General features: G+C 41.7%; 1 protein-coding gene across 1 annotated transcript in view; it reads right to left on the bottom strand.

Moving 5' to 3' along the window:
* The window catches only part of LOC134357440 (dynein axonemal heavy chain 8-like), a 1088497-nt gene that overhangs the window by 374766 nt on the left and 697278 nt on the right, over positions 1-16453 (bottom strand). Inside the window, exons 51-53 of the mRNA XM_063069028.1 lie at positions 12099-12340; positions 6699-6839; positions 5392-5629 (exon numbers count right to left, since the gene is read on the bottom strand). Of these exons, the coding sequence (XP_062925098.1) occupies positions 5392-5629; positions 6699-6839; positions 12099-12340 (621 nt within the window). The remainder of the gene's footprint in view (positions 1-5391; positions 5630-6698; positions 6840-12098; positions 12341-16453) is intronic.

The raw sequence follows: 16453 nt of genomic DNA, 5'->3' as shown, positions 1-16453 counted from the left end.
TGCTTTATATTGAGTGGTAGTTATGATGAATATACCACAACCCCACGTTGAAGATTGGCATTATGAAGGATGAGCAAATAAGATTAGCGGGATGTGCATCATGGAGAGAAGTAACAGAGAAATAGCAGGAATGTAAAACAAAAAAAAACAAACTGCTTTAAGTATTCTGCAGTTCGCAATATTGCACAAACTGCAGGAAACCTGCATATGGCCAAGCTACATTGGTTTCTTTGTGAGGTTTGTGACACCTTGCAGAGTTATGAATGTACCCAATTGCATCTATTGCATTTCCCAGACTCAGCCTGAAATGCTGGATGTACATTTCCCAACATATCTACAGTCTGAACTAAAACAACACATACAAAATGCTGGAGGAACTCAGCAAGTTAGACAGCATCTATTGAAATGAATAAACAGTCACTGTTTTGGGCCAAGACCCTTCCTCAGGACTGGAAAGGAAGAGTAAAGAGGACAGAATCAAAAGGGTGGGGGGGGGGGAAGGATAGATAGAAAGTGATAGGTGAAGCCAGGGGGGTAGGAAAAGTAAAGGGCTGGAGAGGAAATAATCTGATAGGGGAGGAGAGTGGACCATAGGAGAAAGGGAAAGAGGAGGGGATCCAGGGAGAGGTGATTGGCAGTTGAGAAGAAGTAAGGGGCCAAAGTGGGGAATAGAAGAAGAGTGGAGAAGGAGGGATTTTTTTTAAACTGGAGGGAGAAATCGATATTCATTCCATCAGGCTGGAGGCTACCCAGAGGGAATATAAGATGTTGCCTTCCACCCTGAGGGTGGCCTCATCATGGCACAAGAGGAAGCCACGGACTGACATGCTGGAATGGGAATGGGTATCAAATTAAAATGTTTAGCCACCTGCAAGTTCCATATTGGGCGGATGGAGCAGAGGTGCTCGACAAAGTGCTGCCCCAATTTACGACAGGTCTCAGCAATATAGAGGAGGCCACATCGGAGGTACTGGATGCAAAAGACAACCCCAGTAGATTCACAGATGAAGTGTTGCCTCACCTGGAAGGGCAGTATGGGGCCCTGAATGGAGGTGAGGGAGGAGGGGAATAGGCAGCTGTAACACTTTGGCCACTTGCAGGGATAAGTGCCAGGAAGGAGATTGTTTAGGAGGGACGAAAGGACAAGGGTATCACAGAGGGAGTGATCCTTGCAGGAAGTGGTGGGGAGGGGGAAGGTAAAGATATGTTTGGTGGTAGGATTCCTTTGGAGATGTCGTAAATTGTGGAGAATGATGTGTTGGTTGCGGAGGCTCATGGGGTGTTAGGTAAGGACAAGAGGAACCTGATCACTGTTAAGGAAGCAGGAAGATGGGGTGAGTGAAGATGTTTGGGAAAGGGAGGAAATGCAGTTGAGGGCAGCATCAATGGTGGAGGAAGGGAAACCCCGTTTTTTTCCCTGAAGTCCTGGGAAGGAAAGCTGCATCCTGGGAACAGATGGGGTGGAGATGAACAAACTGAGAAAAGGGAATAACATTTTTACGGGAGGCTGGGTGTTTCTATCTCAGAGGACCTGTTCTGGACCCATCATATAAATATGACAGTGAAGAAAGCATTACAGCACCTCTACTTCCTCAGAAGTCTGTGGAGGTTCAGCATATCATTGAAAATCTTGGTCAACTTCTATAGCTGTGTGGTGGAAAGTGTGCTAACTGGCTGCATTACAGTCTGGTATGGGAACACCAATGCCTTTGAGCAGAAAATCCTACAGAAGGTTTTGGATTCGGCCACGTATATCACTGGTAAAACCCTCCCAACCATTGAGCACATCTACATGAAACATTGCCGTAGAAAAGCAGCATCCATTATCAAAGATCCTCACCACCCAGACCATGCTCTTTTCTCGCTGCTGCCATCAGGTAGAAAGTAGCAGGTGTCTCAGGACTCACACTACCAGGTTCAAGAACAGTTATTAGCCCCCAACCACCTGGCTCTTGAACAAAAGGTGACAGCTACACACATTTAAGAACTCTGTTATATTGTTATTTCATGCTTGTTATTTATTGCTATTTATTTATATCTGCATTTGTACAGTTTGTTTACAGTTTATAGTTACTGTTCTATTGATTTGCTAAGTATGCCAGCAGGAAAAGAATCCCACCATTGTATGTGGTGACATGTACATATTCTGATAATGAGTTTTACTTGGAACTTTGAAGAGGTATAGTCAAGATAACCGTGGGAATCAGTAGGTTTATAAAAAACGTCAATCGACAGTTTGTTTCCAGAGAAGAGACAGAGAGATTGAGAAAGGGGAGGGAGGTATCAGAAACAGACCAAGTGAATTTAAAGGATAGGGTGGAAGTTGGAGGCGAAGTTGATGAAATTGATGAGTTTGACATGGGTGCATGAAACAGCACCAGTGTAGTTACCAATGTAGCGGAGGAAGAGATAAAAGTTCAAAATAAATTTTTTGTATGTAGCCCACAGATCGACACCGTGGTTCATTGGCACCATCTTGTAAAGCTGGGGAACATTCTTGGTTCCTCTAGCATTTTGTGTGTGTTGTTCTATTAACTCTCCTCTCCTTCCACCCAGACAGGGTTAGTGATCTCCTTGACTTCTCCTTCAATTTCGTCACTGATCCCATTCAACATATCATCCTTTAACCACTTTGAACATGATATGGTCATCATATCTTCCATCCACCTTCAGCATTTTGGGGCAACTATTCCCTCCATAAGGATCTCTGTTAATCTTATAATACCACTCACTACTCTCGTTTTCAAGGCACATAGAGATATAGTGCAGGAGATACAAACATTTATAAAACCATAAGACCAAAAGACATAAAAGACAAAAGACATAAGTTATTTGCTCAGAGTCTTCGCTGCCATTCCATCATGGGTGATTTATTATTCCTTTCAACTCCATTCTCCTCCCTTCTCCCTGTAACCTTTGACACTCTTACTAATCAAGAACCTATCAACTTCCGCTTCAAATACATTCAATGACTAGCCCTCTAAGATTCACCACCCCTGCCTAAAGAAATTCCTCTTCATCTCTGTTATAAAGAGACATCCTTTTAGTTCTAGACTCCCTGACTCGAGGAAACATACTTTCCATGTCCACTCTATCTAGGCCTTCTAATACTCAATAGGTTTCAGTGAGATCCCCCTCATTCTTCTAAATTCCAGCAAGTGCAGGCCCAGAGCCATCAAATACGCCTGATATATTAACCCTTTCATTCCAGAGATCATTCTTGTAAACTTCGTCCCGATCCTCTCCAATATTCTTTCTTAGATAAGGGGCTCAAAACTGCTCATTATAAAGTGCATTCTGATCAATGTCTTAAAAAGCCTCAGCATTATTTGCTTGATTTTATATTCTAGAACTCTTAACATGAACACTAACATTGCATTTGCCTTCCTAACCACCAACTCAACCTGCAAGTTAACTTTTAGGGAATTTTACATGTGGATTCCCAAGAGCCTTTGCACCTCTGACTTCTGAAATTGCTCCCCTTTTAGGAAATAGACTGCACCATTATTCCTTCTACCAAAGTGCATAACGATACACTTCCCTACACTGTATTCCATCTGCAATTTTTTTGCCCATTCTCCTAATCTGTCTAAGTCCTCTGCAGACTCCATGCTTCCTCAACAATTCCAGACTCCCACCCATTCCCCAAACTCATCTTTCTATCAGCTGCAAACTTGGCCACCAAGCTATCAATTCCATTATCCAAATCATTGACATATAACATGAAGCAGTCCAACACTGACCTCTGCGGAACACCGCTAGTTACCAACAGCCAACCAGAAAAGGTCCCTTTTATTCCCACTCTTTGCCTCCTGCCAGTCAGCTAATCTTCTATCCATGCTATGATGTTAGTACCTTTCCTGTAATACCATAAATCCTCATCTACTGACTCTCCTTTGTCTATCCTGCCTGTCATTTCCTCAAAGAATTCCAACTGATTTGTCAGGCAAGATTCCCCTTAAGGAAACAATGGTGACTTTGACCTGTCTTTATCTTTTTATCTCTTTCATTCTCAGATAGTACTTCCAGTTGAACTAGAGATTCACAGATACCTCTTCCAATTTAGATACTCGATTTGGTGCTCACTATGTAGTCTTCTCCAACACACCTCCATACAGAGTGAAAAAAAAGATAACTAGGCAATTCCAGTGCATGTCAGCTTAATTCTGCAACACACTCCCTCTTCCTCCATGTTCTTATACTTTTCAAATGAAGCCCAGTGTAGACTTGAAGAACAAAATTTTCTGACCTGGCGCATAACTCAGGACTCAGGACTTAATACGGAATTCAATTTCAAATAACCAGATTCCAAGATTATATAAGATCACCAGAACAAGCAGGATCTCCCAGTGGCCACCCATTTTAATTCAACTTCCCATTCCCATTCCTATATGTCCATCCATGGCCTCCTCCACTGTCATGATATGGCCACACTTAGGCTGGAGGAACAGCACCTTTTATTCCGTTTGGGTAGCCTCCAACCTGATGGCATGAACATTGACTTTTCAAACTTCCAGTAATGCCTCCCTCCGCCCCTCAACATGTCCTATGCCCTTTTCCCTCTCTCATGATATCTCCTTGCCCACCCATTGCCTCCCTCTGGTGCTCCTCCCCCTATTTTTCTTCCGTGGCCTTCTGTCACCAATCAACTGCCTAGCTCTTTGTTTCATCCCCCCCCTCCAAGTTCCACCTATCACCTGGTGTTTCTCTTTCCCCTCCCCCCACCTCTCAAATCTAATCCCCAGCTTTTTTTCTCCGGTCCTGCCAAAGGGTTTCACCCCGAAACATCGACTGTGCGTTTTTCCATAGATGCTGCTTGGTCTGCTGAATTCCTCCAACATTTCGTGTGTGTTGCTTGGATTTCCAGCATCTGCAGATTTTCTCTTGTTTGCCTTAGAACTTAACAACTTTGATGAAATGTCATCATACTGAAAGGGTAACTCTGCTCCTAAGTCTACAGATACCACTTGACTTGCTAATTTTTTCAGCATTGACAGCGTTTTTCTTCTCTAAAATGTATCTTATAGTTCTAGCATTTTCTTTTCATTACCACCCACTTCCAACCCTTTTCATTCATTCTCTTCTTTGTATATCATCTTCTGAGAGACCAGGTGCAAATTCCAAGCCTTACTGTGTACAGTTCTGTTCACTAGGAAGGATCTAATTGTGATGAAATCAGTGCAGACTGGAGTTGCCAGGATGTTTGAAACACAAGATACTGCAGATCTGGAATAAGAAGCAATCTGCTGGAGGAACTCAGCAGGTCGAGCAACATCAGTGAGGTGGGTGGTTAAGGAATTGCCACTTAGCCCATTTCTGTTAATGTTAGAAGTTGGTTGTATAGAGGCAGGTTCTGTGGCTGAAGTTGACTCTATGTTATGCTGTTCTTACCTGTCTTATTAACAAGAAACTCAAACATGGTCTGATTGTCATCTGCAGAGATCACTGGTAGGTCAAGTGTATTTCTGTACTTTTGGAGGAATTGCTCGAGTTTAGCTCTGCCATCTAGCTCCAACAAGGCACCGATACTCCACATTAGTACAAATACAAACAGCCGATTAAGTTGTAATTCATTAGTAAGTCCTCCATCTTCTGTTGAAGGCATCAAACCATCCAGAAGTATAAGTGACTAAAGGAGATAAAATCACCGCTTGTAGTTCAATGTTTCTCTGGTACTAGGATTTTTTCACAATAAGATGTATATTAAATGTATTTTAATATCTAAATAAAGCATCACAATCACACGTCAATATATAGATCAAGAACTCAGTGACTCTTACTGGTTGACGACATTTAAATGACCTTCAAATTTATCTCATATGATTTCCTGGTAGGAACTTATTGAGAGAAGCTTGCCCAGGTCTCAGTGGCTTTGAACCAATCCGTTATTAAGCTCAGACTACATAATGCTTGTTGGCTGCTTAGCATGTACAGGTTATACTTTAGCATCACATTCTTAGTTTTGAATCAGCATTTAGTGGTGGATTGATAGTGATAAGAAAATATTTTAATTCATAAAGCTATACATTATGAATAAAGTTTTGGTACTGCTTATAGTCCACCGCAGCTGCTGGAAACTGAGATGAATATGTTAATCCTTCATCCTATTTATCACAGTGTTTCAGGGGTCTACACAAGGTCTGCATCAGAATTTTCTGCAGACTACCCTGTTACCAACATTGTCCTAAAGAATCATCTCTAAGACAGGATAATTTTGATCAGGTTATTTTGGTCTCTTTTGTTTATTCTCAGGTCATTTTGGTCCCTCTTGTTTATTCTCCCATCACGTTTGGCATGTTCATTAATTGTTTAATTTCGTCAGTGATTTACCTACAAAACAATTGTTTGTATTTGGGCATTGCATTTTCTGATCCACAGTATATTCTGCATACTATATTTGATTTGAAGCCATACATCTTTACAGTTGTTTTCCAGAACGACTTGAGAACTTCTAGAATTATTCCTTACCTTAAACCTGCTTTTAGTGATCAATATTCAACAACCTGTAAAACAGAAATGCTGCAACTCTCAACAGGTCAGGCAAAATCTGTGAAAAGAATCTTGGACTGCTAGCATTATTTTCTGTTTTTATTTTAGTGGATCAGTGTTGACAGTAATGCACAATAAACATATAGTATTGAAAATGCTTTATGCTTATACTTATTCAAATCAAACATTAGAATAAAAAAGCTTCTAACCTGTATAATGTAGTTACACTCCAATAGCTCCATTACTGGGTTCAGATTTAATTTCATATACAAATAAGTTTCTTCAAATGCTTTATTATACAGGGCTTGTAGAATTTCAGCCTCCCGAGGAAGACGTTTATTTAACCAGGCCTTTAAGTCAAAGCATAGAAACTTTAAAAATAATGATAGAATCCTGATGATTCTCTACTTCTGATTTTTTAAATCCTACCTATTATCTACTAACTTTTAACTAATAATCCTTTTTTGAGAATCAAATTATAACTTACAAATTATAAATTGTACCAAGATGACAGAGAAGATTATGTACAAATCATAACCTCAGTACAACCTGGCCTCGGCGGTTCAGATATGTTCAGGGCATCCCTGTTAGTGGACAATGTTTCATTAGTGAACAAATTCTATAGGTCTATAACACAAAAATGCACAGCAATCACCAGCCTGGGAATAAAAGAAATACAAAGGATTGCAGAAGTGGGAGTAAAGGCCTCCCATTGATGTTGCTTGACCCATGGAGTTCCTCCCAACAGATTGTTGAGCCAAAGAATAATATTGTTCAAAAAAAAAAGTTGCAGGTACCAAAAATCCAAAATGAAAACCAGAGATATTGGAAATTTGTTTTGACTGCCAAACAACAGAAGTTCCTTAGATCAGTCATCTAATTTATGCCACAGTGGTCAAAATGACATTGCACCAAGATTAGTGCAATTGCATGTGAGTTCAATGCTAAAAGAATGACAGATGCTCAAGCTGCATCATGACACAAATGCTGGGTTGAAGTTTTGTACCATGATAAATGTAGAAATAATTGCAATTGTACTTTGTTCTCAATAAAACTCATTTTCATCTGTGAAGTGCTGAAAAAGCAACACAAGGCAATCAGATTTCTTTTCAACAGTGTTGGAAAGTAATTCATTCTTGTTTTTTTTCACAGCATTAGGCAGCTTGTATGCGTTAAGTGGGATCTACTGTGTTGATCTTGCACAGTGCTTCTAGTACTCCACTTCCCATGCAATTCTATCTTCTCTTTCACATCCCACTCTGTCATGCTTGAGTATTCTATAGCCTCGAAAGGAGGAGTTGCCATTCCTCCCTCCTTTCAACCACGTCTCCATCAGAACAACAATATCAAGAGTCAATCAACACTCTTGGTTTTTGAGTCCTGATGAAAGGCCTTGGCCCAAAACATTGATTGTCCATTTCCCTCATAGATGCTGGCTGACCTGCTGACTCCCACCAGCATTTTGTGTGCTTGCAGTTCATTTGCCCTATCTGTATGACTCGATATATTGTAATAGATATAACTTAAACTTCTTTCATTCTATCCCTCAACACGTACCTTCATGTGCCTATGTCTGCTTTGTATTCTGGGCTATTGACGAAAACACTTGCATGGGATTCTAGATAGGTCTGTACTATTGAGGCTGGGAAAGGATGGTAGGATGAAGGAACTATGGTTGATAAGGAAGTCTAGTCAAGAAGGAAAACAAAGTTGAAGTTTAGGAAACAAAGAGCAGACAGGGCTCTAGATAATTACAAGGTAGACGGGATGGAGCTTAAGAATGGACTTGACTGAGCTAGAAAGGGACATGAGAAAGCCTTGGCAAGTAGGATTAAGGAAGACCCCAAGTTCTATGCATACACGAAGAATGGGAGGATAACTAGACTGAGGGATAAAATATGAAACATGCGTTTGGAATTGGAGGAGGAAAGGGAAGCCCTTAATGAATATTTTGCTTTGCTTCAGGATTTACCAATGAAAGGGACCTTTACAAATGCGAGGACAGCATAAACCAGGCTGATATGATGGAACATGTCAATGTTAAGACAGAGAATATGCTGGAATTTTAAAAAAATATTAGAATAGATAATTCCCTTGACCAAATGGGATATACCTCAGAAGTGAGGTTAGAGTTTGTTGTGCCTATAGTGACGATCATTGTATCGTCATTGATGACAGGAATAATACCAGACGATTGAAGGGTGGTAAATATATGTATCCCCTGGGATTATAGACCAGCGAGTTCTTCATCAGTGGTGGGCAAACTATTGTAAAGGATTCTTAGAGACAGGATTTATGAGTATTTAAAGAAGCATAATCTGATTAAGGCATGGCGTTATGAGGAGCAGCTCATGCCTCAAGAGCCTGACTGAATTATTTGAGGAAATAACAAAACAAATTGGTGAAGGTAGAACAGTGGATATGATGTATATGGAGTTTAATAAGGCATTTGACAAGGTTTCCCATGATAGGCTCATTCATAAAGTCAGGAGGCATGGGATTCAGAGAAAATTGACTGCGTGGATTCGGAAATGGCTTGCCCACAGAAAGCAGAGGATGGTAGTAGATGGAGCATATTCTGCCTGGAGGCTGGCAGCTAGTGCTGTTCTGCAGGGATCTGTTTTGGGACACGGCACTTTGTAATTTTTATAAATGACTTGGATGAAAAAGTAGAAGGGTGGGTTAACACTTTTTCAGTTCTTGTCACCTAATTATAGGAAGAGTGTGGAAGCTTTAGAGAGGGTGCAGAGGTTTACCAGGATGCGGCCTGGAACACACAGCAAGTCTTATGGGGATAGGGTGAGAGAGCAAAGCTTTTCTCTCTGGAGCGAAGGAGGATAAAAAGTGACTTGATGAGGTGTACAAGATGATAAGAAGCATAGGTAGAGTGGATAGCAGAGTGACTTTCTACCAGGGCAGATATAGCTAATACAAGAGGGCATAATTTTAAGGTGATTGGAAGAAAACAAAGTAGGGACATCAGAAGCAGTTGTTTCCCCCTCCTCCCCTGCCACACAGAGTGGTAGATGCATGGAATATGCTGCCAGAAGTGGTCGCAGAGGCAGATACATTAGGGATATTTAAGAGACTATTAGGTAGGCACATAAATGAAAGAAAAATGGAAGGCTATGCAGGAGGGAAAGGTTAGGTTAATCATAGAGTAGGTTAAAAAGTCAGCACAATATTGTGGGCCATAGGGCCTGCACTATACTGTACTGTTCTATGTTCCATTTTAGCTTTCCTTCCTACCACATGCACATTCCCCTTCAACTATGAATATATCATGTCCCATTCTCCTGCCAAATTAGTTTACACTAGCAAAACTCCCAGGAAGGATATTGGACACATTCCTGTTTGGGTGCAATCCATCTAGCTACCTCCTAGAACATCTTTTTAGCCACATATGGTATTAAATTGGCTCACCTTTCCAATTCCCATTCTTGACTGCACGTGTCACAGGAAGTCATCCAAACTGACAATTTTAAATATATCCTGATCCCTAAGTTCGTACTGTGATACCTCATCCCTCTTTGTATAATGTGAACCATCATTTCTGCTTGATTACTTTCCCCCTTGTAAAATGCTTTATATCTTTGTGTATTCATGTCATAAACTGCAGAAATAAGATCACTTTCAAGTCCCCTACTATTATTCTTATGACTCTTGCTCTTCCACTTTTGTTCAGCTAAACCACCCACCATGTTGTGACCTTGGTTCTTATTAGACTTGCCAAACGCACATTCATCCCAACCTTAATAAACCACAAAGAAAGTTCTGGAGCTTGTGGTTTCTCTGACTACTTGTCTACTCACCAATTCCTTCTCTGACCGATTGTTGTCATTGAGTCATGGAAAGATACACCATGTGAAACAGTTCATTTGACCCACTGAGTTCATATTGCCCATTAACTGTCTATTTTCATTAAATCCTACATAAATCCCATTTTTATTCTCCCCATTCTCTTATCAACTTCCTTCAAATACCCGGTCTACACACACACACACACACACACACACACACACGCACACAGAGAACGATTTACAATGGCCAAATAATCCACCAGCTCATGCATCTTTAGGATGTGGGAGGAAATCCCAGTAGATAGAGTATACTGTAGTACCTCCATTTAGCACTCAAGCTCTGAAACCTGATGCTCCAGATGCAGAGAGAAAGTTAGGGGACTTGTAGGCCACTCCAACAAAATACTTTAATGTCATGGTCCGGTCCATGAAGTCTGCATTCTGGTTCACGGTCTGCTCCATGGACTCAGGACTCTGGGTCTTCCAGCTGTCCTTTGTTTAAGTTAATCATAGGCACCTGATTCCCATCTTTGGGCTTGCAATATAAGTAGCCTTGGGAGTAAGTATGGGTTGCTGGGTTGCTGGTTTGTCTTGTCAGTCCCCCTTGGAGCAACTTGCTGATGGAAGGCTAGTGAAACCCTTTGTGATCTCTAGGCCTGGTTGGAGGACCACTGCTTCATGGAGCCTTGTTGACACTTGTTGGAGTGGTCTTTGTGGTATGGATTTGGCTGTTTCCTGGGCCAGCTGAGTAGCTGTCAGCCACTCCAAGCTAGGTAGGGATCTGGCTGTTTCTGTAGCTAGCTGAGGTTGCTGGCTGAACTGAGACTTGGAGCTGCCCTAGAGCAGAGATAGAACTGTCTGTTGGTGTTTGTCTCTTCTTGTCCTTGCTTTGTGGGGTAAATCAGGCTATCTTGCTGTTGCCCTGTGGGGGGACATGTCTTGTCTTTGCCTCTGTTGGGTAAGTCTGGCTGTCCTGCCATTACCCAACAGATGGACCTGTCCCACCTTGGTGTGGAGAAGTTGAATCCCAGCTTGTCTTAGGATAAGTCCTAGCTCTATATCTATGTTCTGTCCTGTCTCATGTTAGTGTTGTGTTAAAGATGAGTCCCAGCTTGTCGTAGGATAAGTCCCGGATCTATGTTGATGTTCAGTTCCCAGTCTGTCTCTGAGCCCCAAGGGCCCGAGGATGCTGTGGCCGAGCCCCAAGACCCCAGACCCCAAGCCTCAAGCCATATCCTGTCCTTGCCTGGTTCTGGGGTCCAAGCCTGAGGCAAGATCCAGGTCCTGGGTCCTAGTCCAGTCTCTGACTCGGAGTCCAAGCCTTGTCTCCTAGTCCATGGTTCCTAGTCCTGGTCCCGCTTTCCCTAGCCCAACTCTGCATTCTTGTCCCTGCTCCTTGCCTGAATCCTGTCACATCCCTACTCTAGTCAAGTCCTGTTCCTTGTACTTCAGTGTCTGTGTCTTGCATTTGGGTCTGTTCCTAGCACACCATTCCCCCCCCCCCCAACCGTGAGATTTAATGTTTCTTTTCTCCATCCAAACAAAGTCTATATTTTTGAACTAGGTTCATTCCTCTCTATTGTACTAAGTCAGAACTGTGTTAACCCTTTCCAGCTGACCTTTAACTGGTCTCATGAAATGATGCTCAACATTGCACTCATTTGAGTGTTGAGTTTCCCAAATCTCAGGAAATCCATGTTGGAAACAATTATTTCAATTTCCTTCCAAGACTTCATCTCAATTATATTCACTAAGTATCATAAATATAGAATATCAGAAATACTCTTCCATACAAGCTGAGACGGTTACCTTCAAAATTGGCTTCCAGCTAAGAGTAGAAGAACTTGTATAGACCATCCCCATCCTGGACACTGTGGCTGGAGATGCATTCTCAATGTTGTGTACTTCAAACAATAATTTGCAAGAAGGAGCCATTGGAATACGGTCACCATTAGCCAATGTTAAGGTCTTATTGTCATCGAGTACAGAATTTAAATTTTCAATCCAAATAGCATCCACTGGGCCATCCAGAATGATCCAGATATTCTCACCTAGAAAGCAAATTTATAAAAGCCATTTAAAAGTCATTTGATTTCAATGTCTATTGATTTGATTAATTTACTATGTAAACATAAGGTATGGAGTTGTTGATTTATTCCTAGAACAATGATGTCATTTGTGAATGAAGATCAAGCTGTTGCTGTATTTGGCCACAGTAAGGGGTATACAGAGAGCAAAGCAGCAGTCTGAGTAAACAGCACTGGGGAGCAATAGTGTTAAGGTGGATGAAATGTTTCAACCAATTTTAACCAACTGAGGTCTGCTGGTCAGAATGTCCAGAAGCCTGTTACAGATGTGGACACATGGAATCCATGGTGGGTTAGCCAACAGATTATAAATTTGGCTTGGTGAAAATAATCAGTAGGAGGTGCTGTTAAGTTGTTTGCCAGATAGGAGCCTGTGACCAATGGTGTGCCAGAGGAATCAGTGCTGGGTCCACTGCTGTGGGTTACATATTATTGAAGAATGTAGGTAGACATGACTACTGTTGGCAGAATTTCAGTTGGTAATGAGGAAATGTACAGGAGTGAGATCAGCTGGTTGAGTGGTATAACAAGCTTGCACTCAACATCAGTAAGACCAAGGAATTGATTGTGGATTTCAGGAAGGGGAAGTCGAGGGAACATGCATCAGTGCTCATTAAAAGATCAGCAGTAGAAAGGGTGAGCTGTTTCAAGTTCCTGGGTGTCAACATCTCTGAAGATCTGTCCTGGGCCCAACATATTGATGCAATTACTAAGAAGGCAAACAGCGGTTTTACTTTATTAGAAGTCTGAGGAGACTTGGTTTGTCACCAAAGATTTGCAGATTTCTAAAGATGTACCGTGAAGAGCATTTTAACTGGTTGCGTCACTATCTGGTATGGAAGCTCCACTGCACAGGATCAGAAAAAGCTGCAGAAAGTTGTAAACTCAGCCAGCTCCATCATGAGCACTAGACTTCCAAGCATTTAAAAGGCAATGCCTCAAAATGGCAGCACAGCAGCATCTATCATTAAGGACTCCCATCACCAAGGACATGAACTCTTCTCACTGCTACCATCAAGGAGGAGGTACAGGAGTCTGAAGACACATGCTCAATGTTTCAGGGACAGTTTCTTCCCCTCTGTCATTAGAACTCTGAATGGACAATGATGCTATGTACATTACCTCACTGTTTCCTCCATTTTTTGCTCTCTTTTGAATTACTTATTTATTTTACATGTATATTTCTTTGTTTCTTATCGTAGTTATAGTTTTTTAAATTGAGTATTACAATGTACTGCTGCCACAAAACAATACATTTCACAATACCTGCTTGTGATATTAAACCTAATTCTGATTCTGAGGTAGTAGTAAATTTGCAGATAACCTTAAATTTGGTAATGTGGTGGACAGTGAAGAAGTTGTCTAAAGCTACAATGAGATCCAGATGATCATGAATGTGGACAAGGGATTGAAAGATGGAATTTAATTTAGAAATGTGCAAAGTGATGCATTTTAGAAAGTTAAACCAGAGCAGTAAATGATAGGGTCAGTGTTCAGTGTACACCATGTACCTGAGGAAAGACCTATGGGTATAAGCACATAGTTCTCTGACAGTAGCAACAGGCACAGACCAGATCAAGAAGGCAGCATTTTGAATGCTTGCCTTCAATAGACAGGGAACTGAGTTTAAAAAAAAAAAAAAAGTTGAGATGTCATGTTATAGCTGTACAAGATGTTAGTGAGACTACACCTGGAATATTGTGTGCAGTTCTGGTTGATTTACTACAGGAAGGATGTCTAATCTAGAGATGTAGAAAAGATTCATGATGGCATTACTAGGATTGGAGGGCTTGTGTTATAAGGGAGGCTAGATAGAGTGGGACTGTTTTTCTTGGAGCAAAGGAGGCTAAAGGCTGACCTTAGAGGTATATAAAGTTATGAGGGACACAGTTAAGGAGGTCAGTCTTTTTCCCAAGATAGATTTAGTGGCATAGGTTTAAGGTGGGGGGGGGGGGGGTTAAGACTTAATGTGGCCTGAGGGGCAAGTTTTTCTACACAGTGTGGTGGGTATATGAAATGAGCCATCAAGGGCAGAGGCATGTATAATTACAACATTAAGTAGATATTTGTATAGGAAAGATTTAGAAGGATATAACCAAATGTTGACAAATGGGAACAGCTCAGTAAGGATCTTAGTCAGTATAGACAAGTTTGACAGAAGGGTCTGTTTCCAACATGTGACTTAATAAGCCTGCAATCCATTTTGGCTTACTCCAGATTCTATTCAATCCACTCTGTATTGTCAAGATATGACTATACATGGGAAACATTCAAAGCTGCAAGCATCAATGTAGAGAAGTGCTCTAGAATTACCCATTTCTTAAAGCATTGTTTGAGTAGAGCTACAATACTGGATACAACTTGCATGTGGAAAATTGTTCAAATGCAAGATATGTACAAAAAGCCAGACAGATCCAGACAGTTGTATCCAGTCATTAGACAGGTTTTATGACTGAAATACTGTACCATCAATGCACATATTCCTCAAAAACTTGCTTAACTTAGTGTGATTTGGTTTTACCAGAATCAATCAGCTCCAAACGCTATTGATTTGTGCAGAGGTGGATCAAAGAGTTAAATTCCAAGGTGAGATGAGAGTGACTTCCCTTTAAAGAGGTAGGCTTTAGAATCTATCCTTCAAGGTCAAATATCCATTTGTTGCAATTAATTTCCTTGTGAGGGAATTAGTGTGCAAGAAATTTTCAAGCCACAAGGTGAAGGAGGACTTAATGGCAAATTACACTATGACAAAAAAACTGTAGGCCAGCTTTAGAGTCAAATTGCATTGATGGTGAGGACTTTCAAGTACCTAGCGTGCACCTGGATGACAGACTTGAGTGGAGCACCAACACAGGTTGTGTACAAGAAAGACTGGAGTTGCCTGTACTTGCTGAGGAGACTGAGGTCCTTTGAAGTATGCAGGCCTCCCCTTCACATGTTCTACTAGTCTGTTGTCGCCAGTACAATCTTCTGTGAAGTGGTGTTGGGGCAATGGCATCAACACAGGTGATGAGACAGGATTAATAAACTAATTTGAAAGACTGGCTCTGTTTTAGGAGTGAAACTGGACACACCGGAGGCTCTGGTAGAACAAAGGACCCCATGGAAAATCCTGGCAATTCTGGACAATATTTCTCACCCTCTGCATGCCACCTTGACTGAACAGAGGAGCACTTTTAGGAGAAGACAACTGTGCTGCTCCAAAGAGTGCTATATAAGGTCATTTTATCCCCAGCTGTTAGGCTCTATAATGAATCAACCTATAGCCAGGGAAGTGATGACCCCCTTCCTGTTAGACTGCTTGTGGTAACTTATTTTTATTCTTTCTACTTCTAATATTTTTGTCTGTGCACCTGTAATGCTACTGTGACACTGTAAATTCCTTTGAGATCAGTAAAGTACCTATTGTTACGTACCCCGTAACTGGGTTGCCAAACCAGCAGAAATAGATCACTCAGTTGGAGTCTGGAGTACTAGAACTAAGAAAGTTTTATTAAAGAAACAAGCAACACAGTAATCGAAAGGATAATAAATGCAACAGTTCAGTGATGATAAACACACATGTGCACAGCATTAAGATAACAGCATCAATCAAGCTCTATCGTTGTCTAGGGGTAAATGACCAATTTCAAAATGACTCAAAGTTCAGTCCAGTTCAGTTCGCAGTAATCGTTGCCATGGCGATGGACAACGTGGGGGAAGAGAGACATAGAATAGGAACAACTGATCATTCAGAACGGCTTCACTCACAGACCAGCGGGATGGCTCGCAAACAGCATTTGGGCGGGTCCTTGGTGATGTCACCTGAGGTCACCGACTGTGACCCCTCCTCCAGATGCGGTCGATCCTCTGCAGTGAACCCGGCACCCAGGCAAGGGCGGACACACACCGGGTTCCCGCTGATCGTACCTTTTCCACCCTGTGCGTTGTCCGGTACTTCTCACCACTCGTGAGAGGCGCACCGCTTCCAGGGTCTCGTTACCTCGGGTGGCGTGTGTGTGTGTCTTAGCGAACCTGTCCCTTTTTATCCCCCTGCTGGGGTATCGCCTGTCCATCACTTCAAACAGTTCAAGGTTC

Source organism: Mobula hypostoma, chromosome 2 (genome assembly GCF_963921235.1).
Source record: "Mobula hypostoma chromosome 2, sMobHyp1.1, whole genome shotgun sequence".
NCBI classification, from domain to species: Eukaryota; Metazoa; Chordata; class Chondrichthyes; order Myliobatiformes; family Myliobatidae; genus Mobula; species Mobula hypostoma.
The sequence above is the reverse complement of the archived record's forward strand: the minus strand, read 5'-3'. Positions and strand labels throughout refer to the sequence as shown.